General features: G+C 55.9%; 1 protein-coding gene across 4 annotated transcripts in view; it reads left to right on the top strand.

The window, feature by feature from the left end:
* Window positions 1-16,912, top strand: part of Unc5a (unc-5 netrin receptor A) — a 56,466-nt gene that overhangs the window by 38,339 nt on the left and 1,215 nt on the right. The window contains exons 2-15 of one of the 4 annotated variants that reach the window (XM_029468530.2): window positions 3,061-3,282; window positions 7,932-8,078; window positions 8,313-8,416; window positions 8,558-8,738; window positions 9,339-9,506; window positions 10,062-10,226; window positions 11,484-11,672; window positions 11,771-12,073; window positions 14,616-14,703; window positions 14,977-15,145; window positions 15,327-15,560; window positions 15,676-15,825; window positions 15,909-16,073; window positions 16,610-16,788. In XM_029468530.2, the coding sequence (XP_029324390.1) occupies window positions 3,061-3,282; window positions 7,932-8,078; window positions 8,313-8,416; window positions 8,558-8,738; window positions 9,339-9,506; window positions 10,062-10,226; window positions 11,484-11,672; window positions 11,771-12,073; window positions 14,616-14,703; window positions 14,977-15,145; window positions 15,327-15,560; window positions 15,676-15,825; window positions 15,909-16,073; window positions 16,610-16,788 (2,464 nt within the window). The remainder of the gene's footprint in view (window positions 1-3,060; window positions 3,283-7,931; window positions 8,079-8,312; window positions 8,417-8,557; window positions 8,739-9,338; window positions 9,507-10,061; window positions 10,227-11,483; window positions 11,673-11,770; window positions 12,074-14,615; window positions 14,704-14,976; window positions 15,146-15,326; window positions 15,561-15,675; window positions 15,826-15,908; window positions 16,074-16,609; window positions 16,789-16,912) is intronic. The other 3 variants (XM_021179783.3, XM_029468531.2, XM_021179784.2) reach the window with 3 other exon arrangements.

Genomic DNA, 16,912 nt, shown 5'->3' with positions numbered 1-16,912 from the left:
GGGCCCTGCCTTGGGGCTAGCTTGTCCATTCTTGTGTGCTGTCCTGGGGACTACTGAGATGCTGTGGCTTGCCTTGTTCATGTCTGGAGAAGCAGCCACGCCCACCAGCATGCATCCTGCACCTACACTATAGAACCGCTTCCTGAGCCACACCCCTCCAGTTCTCCTCTCCACTCTCAAGACCTAGAAGGGCTGTGTGAGCCCTAAGATGTATCAGGGAGCCAGACTAGCACTTGCTTAGCAAGCTCCATACCCTAGGTTCAGTCCCCAACACACTCTCTCTCTCATATACTTTCTTATATTGACACTCTCATACACACACACACACACACACACAAACTCTCTCTCTCTCTCTCTCTCTCTCTCTCTCTCTCTCTCTCTCTCTCTCTCTCTCTCTCATATACACACACATACAAACACTTTCTCTAATACTTTCTCACACACACAGACTCTCTCAGACACACTTTTCCTCTCTCTCTCTCTCTCTCACACACACACACACACACAGAGAGAGAGAGAGAGAGAGAGAGAGAGAGAGAGAGAGAGAGAGAGAGTCATAGAATGACTCTCCAGAGCATTTCCTGACTTCAGGGTCAGAGCCGGGGCTCTGTGATAAGGGACCCCCTATCTGGCAATGGAAGGTGTAGGTTTTCCTCTATCTGTCCAAATCTTCCACATCCCCAAGCCTAACACGGACTCAACAGAGGGTGGTCTGGGAAGGGCATCTCCATTTCCACTGCCTGCCTGTGCACTTGGCCTTCACTGCAGTCTTGCTGGAACATGCAGGGAGTATCTACAGAAACAGTCACGGGAGGGAAGGACAGGGTGGCAGCAGAGGGGGCTGGGAGGTAGGGGAGAGGAAGGGGGAGCAGAGGAACCTGGTGGGTGACCTCTGCCCTCCTGAGGAGTTGGTCTAGGGCAGTCAATCTCACAAGGAATCCGCATGAGTCACTGGAGTGGCCCCATCTCACAGATTTTGGAAAGCCGGCGACTTCACCCAAATTCACCCGTACCAGAGAGTAGCTGCACTTCTGGGGAGTTTCTCCACTTTTTATGCCTAGAGGCCCCTATCAGTTTTGTGTTGGTGGAAAAGCACTAGCAGCAAACCAGCTGGGGCCTGTTTGGTGAGCTGCATTCCCCACACCTTTGGATGTCCTGCAGACAGAGAGATTTTAACTCCACAAAGGGCCTGACAGCCAATTACCCGTGTAATTAGTGACAGATGACGTGGGGGGGGGGTCACTTGTAGGTTTGGATTCAAGTGAGAAGAAAAACCCATTTTCAGGTCTCCTTGAATAGGCAGAAAGAGGTGCAGGTCCTGGAACTTCCATGAGGACTCTGTTGGCATTCACTCTGCCATGTCACCCATCAGCCCTGTCTCCCAGGCCTCCCCACCACATCCCCAGCCCATCACAGTGTGGTTCTGCCCAACACCCCTCAAAACTACATCCTCCCCTGTCTTTCTCCATTCACATTGAATTTTAATACCTTAAATGTCAAGGCCCTTCACCTTCACCCAGATCAGTGGTTCTCAACCTGTGGGTTGCAATCCCTTTCACACGGGTCAACTAATACCGACCATCAGGCAAACACAGATATTTATGTTACAATTCCTAATAGCAACAGAGTTACAATTACGAACAAGCAAAGAAAATCACTTTATGATTTGGGGGGGGGGGAGTCACCACAACATAAAGAACTGGATTAAGGGGGTTGCAGTGTTAGGAAGGTTGAGAACCACTGATCTACTGGGACAAGCACCTACCGGGTCAAACCCCCAAACTTCCCCTGGAAGAATACCGAGTTTCTGTTGACCTCATGACTCCGAGGCCTCCTGAGAGCTGGCACCTGCCTTGGCCTCACTGTGCCTCTCTGCCTTCAGAATGTCATGGGCCCTTTCCGATGCCAACTTGCAGATGAGGACACGGGCTCAGAAAGAATGCCCAGTGGCTTGTTTGTCCAGCTGAGAGGCAGCCGAACTATACTTGCAATTCACTTGGCTCCATCCAAAGCTGGACTTTTCCTCTGCGGGGCCCTTTGTGTGTGTGTGTGTGTGTGTGTGTGTGTGTGTGTGTGTGAAAGAGGGGAGTAGGAGAGAACCCGCATTCTGCCAGAGTTCCGGGTGCTCTGGATGGGCGGATACGGAAGGACTGCCGTATACTTTCCACACAGTCCCGGGTGGGCATCTGGCTGTGTTAAGCCACTGACCCCACACGACGGGTGGTGGACAAGGGGCAGCCCCAGGTACCAAGTTCTCAGCCTCCGGCATCCCACACTGGATACCTCGGAGGAGCTGAGAACAGAATAGGGGCCCTGGGGCGGCACTCAGCCCCAGAGATGAAAGGAAGAGAGGGCAGGGGGAGGGGCGGCACTGGATGGTTCCCACACAGGCAAGAGTCCTTGTTCATGTCAGTGGCTGGAGCACAGGATGGCCTTCTAGTGGGAGGTTAGACGTGGCTTGTTAGGAGAAAGCCTATCCCATTGTTCAAGCACAGTGGGCCTTCATGATCAGAGACAGTCTATGATTATAGAGCTTTATTGTAGAAAGGCAGAGAGCAAGGAGAGAAGGTAGAAAGAGAAAGGGAGAGGCAGGCCATGGCCACATGGAGAGGGGGGGAAGAGAGAGAGAGAGAAGGAGGGCTAGAGAGTAAGAAAGGTAAAAGCTTAGGGGGGGCAAGCAGCCCCTCTTATAGTGGGCTGGGCTATCTTGCTGTTACCAGGTAACTATGGGGAGGAGCACATCTGGCTATAGTCAGGTAACTGTGGGGGTGGAGTCTAGCCAGAATGCCAGAAGCTTGGGACATTGTCTATGTGACTGATAGTCACATACATCTGTGGTGGCTGCGGGAGCAGTAACTTCAACAGGAGCCAGGTGTCCAGGAGACATGATTGAACGCCTTCAGTCCCATGTAGGTGGAAATTACCACCCACCGGGTCCCACGGGGGGGGGGGGGGCGACCAGGGAGGGGGTGGTTCAAGACCTAAGCTTGACTGGAGACCAGGCTGTCTGTGCATAGCCCATTAAGATCTGGCTCACATCTCCCCTTTTTTCTCTTGCAGGTGCCCAGCAGAGTGCCACAGTGGCCAACCCAGTGCCTGGTGCCAACCCAGACCTGCTGCCCCACTTCCTGGTAGAGCCGGAGGATGTGTACATTGTCAAGAACAAGCCCGTGCTGCTGGTGTGCAAGGCTGTGCCCGCCACCCAGATCTTCTTCAAGTGCAATGGGGAATGGGTCCGCCAGGTCGATCACGTCATCGAGCGCAGCACTGACGGCAGCAGCGGTGAGTCCCCTGTAGGGGTCTCTGGGTGGAGGCACCTGAGGGTCTGTGAGCCCCAGCAAGCAGCAAGACCAGGGTGCAACAACCCGCTGGTCGACTGCCTTCGGTATCACCAGGCAAGGCAGACTCCCCCACATTTGGCACCCTATGAATATACAAAGGCCTTCTCTAGAAGAGCCCCCAACATCAGCTTGAGAAGTAGGAGGGGAAACCCACACACACACACTCATCCATTGAAGTGCCCCAGGGTCTCAGCAAAACAGGGCTGCACAATATTAGGGCAGCCTGGCTGGAGGAGCCCTGCAGAGAAACATGGTGGAAGGGAGTGGGTTCCACACAAGAACTCGTTCTCTGACTGTTTTCCGCTTTCTGTTCAAGCATGCTTGCATTACACATCACATCCCCTCTGTTGGGAACACAGTCCCCCCAAGAAGGGCAGGCGATGGAGTGACTTCCCTAGTGAAGGGAGAGCAGAGTTGAGGCTTCCTCGAGGCTCATAGACATTCTGGTCATGGCTCAGAAAAGAAGGTGCATGAGGGATGCCACTGACCTATGGGACTTAAGACCACAGGGTGATGTGACCGGAGCTATGGGTGACACGGGAGCCAGTGTGAAGGCTGACAAGAGAAGCAGACCCAAGAAGACTCTGCTGTAAAGGCCAGAAGGGTTCTAAGGGTACAGACTAAACCAAGAAGTACCCTCCTGTTCCCTCACCAAATCTCCCCATTACCAGCCCTGGTCTCAGGCAACAGGTGTCCGAGGGGCATTGGTAGAGTGCCCTAAATAGGCTTCCAGTACTTCCCAAAAGAAGGCGCACAAAGGCAGCTACTAACACACAGAGCCTCTGGCTAAGTCCTGTGCCTCTTTCCAACAAGACCTCAGCTAGCCTGAGACACAGCACATGCCCAAGGAGACTGCCCACTGGGGCATGTAGGCCACTGGCATGATGCATGAGCCTCAGTGCCATCCAGCCAGGCAGATGGGTGGCACCAGAACCATGCAGATGCTAAAGAGAGGATCCAGAGAGGTGACCCAAAGTGTGGCTGGTGCCCCAGGGAAACAGGAATGGGTGGTGGCTGCCCAGGAAGGAGCTCCAGAGGAGAGGTAGCATCCAGGTTTAGAAGTCCACAGAAGGAGTGTTCCCCCTGTCCAAAGGGGTGGGGTGAAAGGCAGAACACCAACCCTTGAGGATGGCTTGGGGTCGGGTGGGAAAGTGAGCCTGGCATGCAAGCAGATGTCAGGAAAGCTGTAGTCAGGCTTGTGCCGTGGGTGGATCCTGCAGGGCAGATGGCGAGGCTGAGGCCTGGGAGAACAGTTGGAAGCACTCGCTATTGTGAATGCTGAAGAGCCCCAGATTCAGATGGTGCCTTAGTCCTCACAGGCAGGCTGTTTCAACTAAGGCCTTGTCTCTTTATGGAGACAACCAGAGGACTCCAAGCAGGTCTTCTGGCCCACAGAGAGGACACCCATCCCCTGCCACCAGAGTTCACAAGGCTGGATTCCTCCCCACCACTTGCCCCAGCCCACCAGCAGAAGCCCCAGAGCCGGCTCCCCTGACCTGTTTCCTAGGTTAGCGACTCCTGTCTGTGCCCCACACTCCACACTGTTCAGCCGAACCCATACCTGCTGCCTGCCACTTCCTTCCTGCCAACCCTGAGCCATCACCGCACATCCTCATCACCAGGCCAGCTAGGTGCTAAAGCTTCAGCCCCCACGGCTCTCAAACTGCGGATCCAGCTCTTATTCCCACGGGCAAGATGGAGCTAGGGAGCACAGCTCAAGAAAGTCCTCGATAGTATCGGTGCCTCCCAAGATTAGAGATTGTCGATGGCCTAATGACCGTTAAGTGCAGCTCCAGAGCCTGCATTGTCTGGGTGTGAGAACTCCAGGCAACATGGCCCGCCCTGGCCCCGGCTCAATGTTTTTGCCTGTGAACTTGGAGTAAGGGTGTTTACAGGTTGGTGGAGAAACCCTGTAACTGCATAGGCAGAGCACCATTTCCTGTCACGGTGAGCCTTGGCAAGACCTCAGAGAAGGACTGAGCAGAAGGGAGCTACAGCCGAAGCCATCCTGTGGCTTTGGGGACCTATCCAAGCCTCTTGATCTCAAACATTCTGCTGTCATGAGGTCCTAAGTGCCCGGCCCTTTCTGACCAAGGTGCAGTCTTGCACCTTGGTGAAACACACATACTGATAGTCCCCATTTTACACTCCCCGTGGCTCCTGTGATTGTCCCTTCAGATAAGCAGAGATGCAGAATCATGGAGACAAGTCCCATATTGCTACCAAGTCCCTCTTTTACCTTGAACTTCCAGTCTTGGTCCTTCCAGTGGCCAGCGCATCAGAATTCACTGGGTTTTTCTCGCTGCTGGAGGCCAGAAGAAGGCTTTCCTCACCTACACAAGAGCATCTTGCAGGTGCATAGACCCCGAAGCAGTCTGGTCAGGCAGGCTTGGCAGGGGTTAGAGTTCATTGCAGACCTGAGCCCCGTTTATTCATGTGGTAAGGGATAGGGTGGCAAAGGGGACTCTCACAAGAGACAAATGCCAATCATTTGCCTTCGCTTCCCATCCAGAAGGCCAAGGGAAGCCTGGAATCTATAAATGCAAGCACCGGCCTCTGGGATGGGCTATAATTTATTACGTTATACCACGTGCTTATTGGAATCAGAGAGGAGAGCTCCACTCTGACCTCAGAGCACCCAGCCAATCCTTCATCTCCCAGAAACACTCAGCACGTCTCCACGTCTCCATTTGTCTACCTCTTCATTCACACACATATTCTGCCCCTAGTCCAGCCACTTCCTCCTTGCTCTCCAAGGCTGGCAACTGCTTGTATTTCCTTGTCGGAAGCTGAGACTGTACGACCCACTTAGAACCAGGCTCCTTAATGACCAGCTGGAGGGCAGGGCAGGGTCTCCCACCTCTGCTCTCAGAGCGTGGGTTATCTCAAGGGTTTCCTCTGCCAAGGTGCTGCCTGAAGCTAAGTCCTCATGAATAAACTTGGCCCCTGTGGAAGGGGGATTGAAGAAGGACTAAACAAAGGAAGACAGTACTTTCGTTTAGTACTGCTGCTCCCAGGCTGAGCCGCCCTGGAATTGTGGGTGACTGCTGCTTGAGGGCCATAAATAGGCATAAATGTGCACCCAGAGGACACTTAGCTCCCCAGGTCAGAATGTTCTAGAGGTTTTCCATCCCTGACCCTGAGACAGGAAGAAGGGAGAGGAGACCCTGCTCCTCTCAGACTCATGGCTCAATCTCAGAGGCTCCATCACGTTCATGCGTGCTTGGCAGATAGCTGGTACCCAGGGCTTTTCTCCTGCACCCAGGCCCTGGAAAGGGCAGCTTGGCTCTTGGCTCCACCCAACCCCACACCCCAGAGAGAAGGAAGACTGGGAGGGGATCCAGAGCAGAGGTGAATAGCCTAGTGGTCATCACCGCCAGAGGCACCCCTAGCCTAACACAATCTGAGAGAACTAGCCAGGGGCCAGCCAGTGCTAAGCTGGAGAGACTCCACAGGCGGGTCTGGGAAGGGGTCAGGGAGCCATGTTAGAAAAATGAAGAAGGAAAACAGTCTCCCAGCTCGACAGGCTCAGCTGGGCTCACTGCTCCTGCAATGCAACCCTAATTGAATTTCTCTGTTAACAATGGAAACACATTGGCGGCTGGCCTCTCTCTCTCTTTCTGATAAGCCAGTGACCCAAGGGAAATTGGGGTCAGGAGGAGGAGAAATTGGAAACAAACAGTCTTTTCTCACTCCTGGGACAGTAGTTTTGGCTGCAGACCAGGGGTGGCAGGGGGCTTTGGGACAGAAGGGCATTCCCCCATTCTGGGTTGTCAGGGAGACCAACCCCCTCCCTCCAAGAACCCCAGTGTCTGGTTCTAGATATTGCAGAAGGTGGAGATCTGAGTGGGGTGGGAGAGGGGTCTCTCCTGGCACACCCAGACCCTCCGACCACCAGAGCCCTTCCCCCCAACCCCTGCCTGCTGACCTTACCTCTTGTACTGTCACCCCCAACCAGGGGGTGAGCACACTTAGGCCACCCAGGTGAGCCCAATGTCCTCATACTGGATTCAGAGCACCCTGGTGCTTGGGGCAAACCTCGTGTTCCTCTGCACCTGCTTCTTTATCCAGTGGAGCACCCCCATGGAGCACGGGGTAGGAAGGGAAGGAACGGCATGGGTGAGATACCACCCTGGCATGTGGGAAACCCTGAGTCCCAGGAGTCTATTCCCATCCTGCCTAGCAGCTGTAATGCTAATAGCTGTTACATTATCACCTGTCAGATCTCCCTGCTGGCCCTCCAGGGAGGCAAGCAGACTTCCCTACCCTTCCTCTCCTAGCTACAACGAACTCACTCAGCCTGTCTGTTTCCCACTTGCTCTCTCAGCCTGATACCCAAAGCTCCACTTGAGAGTAACCACTTTAGAGACCTTCCTACTGGTGACTTCCTTGAGACAGGCCTCAGGTGACAAAGTAGAACAAATGGAACTTTCTAGAAGCCGTACTGCTTACATCCAGGAGATAAGCCAGCAGCATCCCTGGAGTTCCCTCCAGGCAGCGGGAAGCTCACAGTGTCTATAAGCTGCTGTAGGTGGTGTGGGGGCATCAACCATTTGGGACAGGGAGACTCAGTGTGGCCTCTGAACCCAGCAGGATTGCCAACCATGGAGGTCCGGATCAACGTATCGAGGCAGCAGGTTGAGAAAGTATTTGGGCTGGAGGAGTACTGGTGCCAGTGTGTGGCATGGAGCTCCTCGGGAACCACCAAAAGCCAGAAGGCCTACATCCGGATTGCCTGTGAGTACTGGACCAGGCCTGTGGCATCCGGGCATGGTCACTAGAAGGTATCCCCTGAAGAGAGGGCGGCAGGCTTCCTGGAGGTCACAGCCTCACCTTGATGGGTAGAGGCAGTGCCTAGGAACACAAATCACCCCACATTCCCCAATGCACATGGCACCTCCTTCGGGCATGCGTCATGACTTCTGCAGGGCCAAGGGCCAGCTGATCCAGGCGCTGGCTTTCCTCCTCCAGATTTGCGCAAGAACTTTGAGCAGGAGCCGCTGGCCAAGGAAGTGTCACTGGAGCAAGGCATTGTGCTACCTTGTCGCCCCCCGGAAGGAATCCCCCCAGCTGAGGTGAGTGGAGGGTGCGGGCTTCCCAGACCTCTATCCTACCTAAAACTCAGACTCCTGGCTGCCACCTCCCCAGTGGTCGCTCTATACCCTGTTCAGGCCAGCACAGGCCAGCCATGTAGTGTCACTGGCTTCTCCCCCTAGGTGGAGTGGCTCCGAAATGAGGACCTCGTGGACCCCTCCCTCGACCCCAATGTGTACATCACACGGGAGCACAGCCTAGTCGTGCGGCAGGCCCGCCTGGCCGACACTGCCAACTACACCTGCGTGGCCAAGAACATCGTGGCCCGTCGCCGAAGCGCCTCTGCGGCCGTCATTGTTTATGGTGGGTCCTGGGCTCCCCAGACACAGGAAGAGGTACTGAGGTGCCAACAGGGACTTGGTGTGTGGCTCAGAGGACGGAAAGGCGTGGAGCAAGAACCAGGCTAACCAGACAGTGGCCTGACTAGGAAAGAGAGCAGAAGTGTATCTGGGCAAAGGGATGGGACATGTGGGTCACTTGTGAGTGGGGAGCATGGTGCAAGAGACAAGAGGAGGCTCAGAGGGACTTAACACATCAACCTTGGGTGTCTTGGTCCCCGGAATGGGATAGAGAGCCTCAGAATGAGATGCCTCCCTCCCCCAAGAGCAGAAGGAGGTCGGATAGGAGCTGCTCTTCAAGAAGCTGGGTTCTAGCTGGAGGTGCCCTGTGACTTGCAGTTTAGTCTGGCCACCCTGACACTTGCCAAGAGTAGAGTATCTAAAGGCTCTGCCAGCCCCTGGGGCCTGGCAGCCTAGGCTTGGTCCTCCTCAGGGTTTCTCCAGGCACAGGAGCAGCCCACTCACCCCGAGCTTATAGGAACTTTGCCCTCCTGCCCCATCCCTTGGCCCAGCATGTCTGAGGAAGCCCCCGCTCCCTGACCCCAGTCCTTCTCTGTCCGGCCAGTGAACGGTGGGTGGTCGACGTGGACCGAGTGGTCCGTCTGCAGCGCCAGCTGTGGGCGTGGCTGGCAGAAACGGAGCCGGAGCTGCACCAACCCGGCACCTCTCAACGGGGGCGCCTTCTGTGAGGGGCAGAATGTCCAGAAAACAGCCTGCGCCACTCTGTGCCCAGGTACCGGCAGCCACCGACTCCTGCATCGTTCCTCACCACGCCATCTCCGTGGCCTGGCTCCATCGCACCCACCAGCCTGCCCGCCCCCTCCCCCATGGCTCCATCCCACCCGCCTGCCACACACAGGGCCAGGCTCAGTCTGAGGTGGGGATCAGGGTGCAGTGTGGTCAGAGTCAAGGGCTCGGTTTAGGGTCTAAGGTGCAGTTTTAGGACAGGATCTAGGCTCGGCCTGGGGCTGCACAATCCACCTGTGCCTGGACCAGAAGGGCCATCGTGTGACTAGGAGCCCTTACCGCCTCAGGACGGGGACAGCCTCCTTGGGTGGAGAGAGCCGAGCAGGCCCCAGCATCATTGCGTCTCCTTGTCATTAGCATGTGTCATCAAGGCTAGCTGGACACTCAAGGTCCGACCGATCAGAGGGTCTGACCCTGGCATTGTACCCAAGCCCAGGCCCTGCCTGGTCCAGATGACTAGCGGGGCCACCCAGGCCGGCCACCCAGGCCAGCCTCCTAAGCTGACTGTTCCATTCCATCTCTGCCTGTCTCTCTTGTCCAGTGGATGGGAGCTGGAGCCCATGGAGTAAGTGGTCAGCCTGCGGGCTTGACTGCACCCACTGGCGGAGCCGGGAGTGCTCCGACCCAGCGCCCCGCAACGGAGGTGAGGAGTGCCGGGGTGCTGACCTGGACACCCGCAACTGTACCAGTGACCTCTGCTTGCACAGTGAGTCTTCCCTGCCCCAGGGCTCACTCTGTCTGACAGCCCTATAGGCTGTGGTCAGGGCAGCCACTCTCCTGCCTGTGTCTCTCCAAAGCTTGGGAGCGCAGGGGTCCCTTTCATCTCTAGCACACTCTTCCCTGTGTTACACAGACACACCACCTTCCCCCTGAGACACACGCAGATGTGAATCTTGACCCCTGTACACCCAACTGCTCCCCCGCGGCTTTGAAATTATCCCGTCCCCCAAGCTCACACATAAGTCCTGTGGGGGTGCTGGGCTTGTGAGGACTGTTAATTACAAGGCCATAACTAACAATTAAAGATCTCTGTTGGATTTTTTTTTCCTTTAGACTACACCCTCCCCTGTTCTTTCAATTAAAAACCTAATTATCTGTGTCAATTCCTTTCTGATGGACATTTCTTCCATTATGCAAAACCCTTAAAAATCGATAGTGCTTCCTCCAAGCAGTTGGTCCCCCACCCACCCCAGTTTCAGGGCTGGTGGTCTACACAAGGGCTTACACACTGTCCTGGAAACACCTGAGAAACTGACCACCCATGTATCTGCCTATTTTCTATTTCTATAATGAACTAGCAAAAGAAATTTATTAGTTTTAGAGGCTCAAATTCCAAATAGCGTGATGCTGGCTCTGGCAAATGTGCCTTCCACCCCAAGCCACATTGCTCGGTGGCAGATAGTACCACATCAGTGCTGTAGACAAGAGGGAGATCATGTGTCAGGAAGAGAGAAAGACAGACACAGAGACAGGTAGACACGGAGAGATGGACAGCCCCATGGTCTAAGAGCAGCACTCACAATGATGTAATGCCTCCCCACTGGGGCCCACCTCCTAAAAGGTCCCACTGCAGCTCATATTGCCACAGTGGGGACCACACCTGTCAATATGAATCCTTAGGCAGGCATGTGCAAACTATAGCACCATACTTAGGGTCTCCCAGGACTTCACCTTGCCCCAGACACCCTGACCCCCAGCCTAGGAGCCAAGGATATACCACCACTCACTCCGGCGAAGTAGCTCTTCCCCTCCTCCACTCTGCCTGTGAGGGCATGACTTGCTCAATCCCAAGCAAGGTTGTGGTGGGTATAGAACTAGGATGTACCCACCAATACCACGCTCCCTGCCGCGTGCCCACCGCCCAGGGGGTGCTGAGATCCTATTCTCCTGGGGATAAACCATGGGCCTCTCCTCTGAAGCCCCTACATCCCTGCCATTCTCAAGACCACGCTTTCTCTTGCAGCTGCTTCCGGCCCCGAGGACGTGGCTCTCTACATCGGCCTCGTCGCCGTGGCCGTGTGCCTCATCTTGCTGCTGCTGGTCCTCGTCCTCATCTACTGCCGCAAGAAAGAAGGACTGGACTCAGATGTGGCTGACTCATCCATCCTTACCTCAGGCTTCCAGCCTGTCAGCATCAAGCCCAGCAAAGCAGGTGAGGTGCCACCTACCCCTGCTCTCCTGCCTGAGCACCCCCAAGGCAAGGGCTGTTGATGGGGGGAGTCGCCACCTGAATCCATCTTTATCCTGTAGACAATCCCCATCTGCTCACCATCCAACCGGACCTCAGCACCACCACGACCACCTACCAGGGCAGCCTGTGTCCCCGGCAGGATGGACCCAGCCCCAAGTTCCAGCTCTCTAATGGTCACCTGCTCAGCCCACTGGGCAGTGGCCGCCATACGCTGCACCACAGCTCCCCCACCTCTGAGGCTGAGGACTTCGTCTCCCGCCTCTCCACCCAAAACTACTTTCGTTCTCTGCCCCGCGGTACCAGCAACATGGCCTATGGGACCTTCAACTTCCTCGGGGGCCGGCTGATGATCCCTAACACAGGTAGGCCCCTAAAACTCCCCAGGGAGCATGAGAGGTAAGACTAGTCTTGTCATCTTTCCGTCCCAGAGTGCACCAGCCTCGTGCAGGGTGGCCCAGTCTGGCCAGTATAGGAAAGGATGCAGTTGGCGCTATAGCAAAGCTGTGGAAAGGGTCTCCTTGTTGCTTGTGGACACGAAAGGATTGTCTATTCATTTATCACACAGTCAGCCTTACATGTTGATAGGTGCTGCATCGGGCCCTAACACCAGACCCCAGAGGCTCACAAAACAAGACAGCAGAGCACCCCTTAGAACCCGCCCCCTCCCAGCATCCTCAATCTCATCCACAGAAGTGCCTCAGACAGGATCCCTGAGACCTCTCGTTAGAAGATCCACAGACCCTCCAAAGGCCATCTTTGGAGAAATCTCTGCAACCTCTGACAAGGCTGACCACCCCACTCTGACATTCTCTGTTCCCTCTCCTTAGGTGACCCCACATACTCCTGCTCTTGCCCATCTCTGGCTGTTCCGGTATAGGCATTCCTCAGGGATACCCCTCCCCACCCCACCCCCATTTCCGCCCGTGCCATTTCTGAGTGATCTCACCTACTCCTCCGTCCCAGCCCCCAGTTCTTGCAGAGCATTGGAACTCTGCATTCAGCTGCCTCTTGGACAGCTCCATCTGCCTGTCTCACAGCACCTCGGAGTCTTTGTGCCGAAAACAGAACCGTCTCCCACCCTTTCCCTCAGCTACCTCCTCCCTGGCTTTCCCCGGCTCACCGTTGGCACAGTGTCATTGCTTAAGCTAGAAACTGGCCTGGGGTCACCTTGGGCTCCTGCTCTTTCTATCCCCACCCCCTCGCCACGAGTCAGCTGTATCACATGATGTTGCGTGCTCCCCCTTCCCAATAGCTCCTGTCTCCTCCTGCTCCTCATCCTGCCCTGGTGCGTCACCACACCCAGGCTAGTACCTCCCTTACCTCAACCCCGGCATCTACACATTTACTGAATGAATCTAGAGTTGATTATGCCCCCTCCCACTCAATCCCTTCTAAGGTTCCCAGTTACTCTCTACAGAGCCCCAGTGACAAGGCTAATGCAACCCACCCACTGCTGGCTAGCCGCTGTGTGCTTTTCCCTCCTATATGCAGTTCTGTATGTGACAGCCACTACAGACCGTTGGCACCTGAACACATGACACTGTCCCTGGCTCATAAGTAATGGTCTCTCTACCTTTCCTCCTGGCTCATCTGTTGTTGCTGCCTGTGCTTCATACACCCCTCAGGACAGGACATGAGAATTCTCATAGCTCAGTGAAGCGAGCTGGTCCCTGTTAGCTGTAACAAAAAGGCAGACAGATGGTGGGTATTCGGTGGCCCCTGCAGTGTGCCCACCCCCGTGTCCCTCTCTGTTGTCTAGTTGCCTCTCTCCTTGCTGGACTGAGAAAGCTAGTGCCCTTTTTCCTCTTAGCTTTCTGAGTGGCCAGCATGAGTATTCAGTCTTGAATACTCCTCTCCAGCAGGCATTCACACCAGGAGGTGTGTGACTGCCCCCGACTCTGGGCAGCATCAGGTTCTACGGTCAGCACAGGTTAGTGAAGGAAGCAAAAGATGCGAGCACATGGCCACGAGGTTCCCTCTTCTGGGTTCGAGCTGTCTGTGAGACAGTCACCCATCACTCGGTGGTAAGACACCGACAGGTACACGTCGTAGAGCACACTTAAACCACTTGACAGCTTCAGTGTCGGGAGGCTGTGTGACCCTATGGAACCATCACTGTGTGTTTGTAGAGTATAAGTGTCCTTACATAGCCCTTGAACAGCCTGAGAGTCCAGCCCAGCAAACAGTGGAGCTATCTGCTGCTTTAGGGGCAAAGTCACAGAATGTCTCCCCTTGTCCTGTCCTCAGAGCAGGACCTCAATGCTGCTCTCCGTGATGTCTCAGCCCTGCCCTTGCTGTCTCCACCACAAAACTCCCTTTCCTCCACACAGATACCACTCCTGGGGCAGAGGCGCATCAACAGACCAGGATGACATTGGAGCTGTAGATCTTGGCCCTTGAGGGCTGTTATAGACCTGCCCCCCCCCCAGCCCCGCAAGGATGGAGACAGTGACAGGAAGAGACCAGTTCTTAGAGGGGACAGGACTAAGGGGGGAGGAGCTTGAACAAGACCAAAGGACCCTGTTCTGGAACCGCTGAATGTAGCAAAGTTGGGCAGAGGGACCGACTGCTAGGATGACAGTCAAGGGCCTTCCATGGCAGGCCTGGAAGATGGGGAAGGTTTTAAGCAGAAAGTACCCTGGTCCCAAAGAACGGAACAGGAGGTGCGATGAGCTTCCTTGGTGTCTTCTTGCCCTACTTAAGCCTCTAGCTGGGTTGCCTCAGATGTTCTTGGAGTCTCCCTGACTCAGAGTCGTGCCTATGTGGGTGGTGGGACAGTATGGCAGTCCTTGAAACACCTCTGTCCCCAGACAAGGGTATCTGAAGAGGAAACTCATGGATCTGGCTAGTGGCTGGGGTATTGGGTATCTGTAGCCACAAGCCGTGACCCCTCTGCTTTTACAGGAATCAGCCTCCTCATACCCCCGGACGCCATCCCCCGAGGAAAGATCTATGAGATCTACCTCACTCTCCACAAGCCAGAAGACGTGAGGTGTGTGCCCTGCCCTGCTGTGGGGGGGGGGGGCGGGAGGGCACACACCTCCTATCGCTGGAACCACCCCAATCCCTCGCCCAGCACTGCTGTACCTGTTTTGACCTGGCCCGAGGGAGCACAGGGGATGAGGCACACTTAAGCTCACCCTGATTTGCAACTTCCGTCCTTAAGGTGTCAACCACCCCACTGCAGAGTCCATTTCCTAACCCTATAGTCTCTAGGACTGGCCACTGACGCCTTTCCCTCTCCACCCATGTTTCCCCACTTGAGGTTGCCCCTAGCTGGCTGTCAGACCCTGCTGAGTCCTATCGTTAGCTGTGGACCCCCAGGAGTCCTGCTCACCCGGCCAGTCATCCTTGCCATGGACCACTGCGGGGAGCCCAGTCCTGACAGCTGGAGCCTGCGCCTCAAAAAGCAGTCCTGTGAGGGCAGCTGGGAGGTGAGTCGGGAAGAGTACCTGAGGCCACCCTACCAAAACACCGGCCCCACAGCGGGCATGGCCTCCCATTCCTTTGGCAGCTATGTGGTCTCGAGTTTCCCCAAACTGAGCTGAGGGTGGCCCGGAGGCTCTAGGGACTCCTAAGTTGGTTAGGCACTGACCCACGAGGCCCCGCCCACAGGACGTGCTGCACCTTGGTGAGGAGTCGCCCTCTCATCTCTACTACTGCCAGCTGGAGGCCGGGGCCTGCTATGTCTTCACGGAGCAGCTAGGCCGCTTTGCGCTGGTGGGAGAGGCCCTCAGCGTGGCTGCCACCAAGCGCCTCAGGCTCCTTCTGTTTGCCCCTGTGGCCTGTACGTCCCTCGAGTACAACATCCGAGTGTACTGCCTGCACGACACCCACGATGCTCTCAAGGTACTGCCCCGTTGGCGGACCACCCAGCCCTCGGCATCCAACTGCCTTGTCTTGGGGGTAACAGGGAGGGTTTGCTCCTACTGTCGGGCCTTGCTGACCACCCCGGGCACTGCAGGAGGTGGTGCAGCTGGAGAAGCAGCTGGGTGGACAGCTGATCCAGGAGCCCCGTGTCCTGCACTTCAAAGACAGTTATCACAACCTACGTCTGTCCATCCACGACGTGCCCAGCTCCCTGTGGAAGAGCAAGCTCCTTGTCAGCTACCAGGTGAGACCCCGAGCCCACGACCAGAGCGCTCCAGGGGCTGGCGCTGGGCATACTTGACGCCTCCTCTTTGCCCCTCTCCGCAGGAGATCCCTTTTTACCACATCTGGAATGGCACTCAGCAGTATCTGCACTGCACCTTCACCCTGGAGCGCGTCAATGCCAGCACCAGCGACCTGGCCTGCAAGGTGTGGGTGTGGCAGGTAGAGGGAGATGGACAGAGCTTCAACATCAACTTTAACATCACTAAGGTGGGCGACGAGATGGTGTGCTCCTAGTACCGACCGTCCCAGGCAGGCTCCACCTCTGCGCGTAACCGCCCACCAGCCATCGGCCTAACTTGAGCTGCCCCTTCTAGCTTCTTCCAAGTTTCTGGGGACATAGGTGTAGGTGCTATATGAGGAGCGGGAGGAGGTAGAATTGTCCTGGGGGCTCTGGAGTGCTTCCCTAAAGAGGGACTTGGCACCGGGCCCCAAAGGATAAGTAGGTGCGGGAATCTGACAGACTGCAGGGTTGGGAGAAGGCATTTGGGGCAGCAGGCACTGAGCTGAGAGCATAGCCGTGGATGGTCAGCAGAGCAATAGTGTTGGGAGCGGGGAGGCTTTCTCTGTCACCGACTGTGGCCAGGTGACTCCGTCTCTGAGATCCAAAGAGTAAAGCCCTGGTGTACCAGGGAGAGGATGCCCTGCTGCCCCCAATTGTCTGGGGTTACCTGGAAACTCCCCTGGCCGAGGCAGCAGGGATCGGAGTTCTAACTGGTACCTGTTGCAAACATCCCATGATACAGGACACGAGGTTTGCTGACTTGCTGGCTCTGGAGAGTGAAGGGGGGGTCCCAGCCCTGGTGGGCCCCAGTGCCTTCAAGATCCCCTTCCTCATTCGGCAAAAGATCATTACCAGCCTGGACCCACCCTGCAGCCGGGGCGCCGACTGGCGAACTCTAGCCCAGAAACTTCACCTGGACAGGTGGGTGGAGCTAGACAGAGGGAGGCTGGTTGGGCAAGCAAGGTAGACAGGAAGGAGGCCTGTAGGCTCTGTGCCACAGCCTCTAGTGGCGTATTTGAGGGCAGCCTGGAGTGAGGCCAGACTA

This window comes from Mus caroli, unplaced genomic scaffold (assembly GCF_978045245.1).
Source record: "Mus caroli unplaced genomic scaffold, Mus_caroli_1 scaffold_15, whole genome shotgun sequence".
NCBI classification, from domain to species: Eukaryota; Metazoa; Chordata; class Mammalia; order Rodentia; family Muridae; genus Mus; species Mus caroli.
Note: the sequence above shows the minus strand (reverse complement) of the source record. Positions and strands in the feature narration are given on the sequence as shown.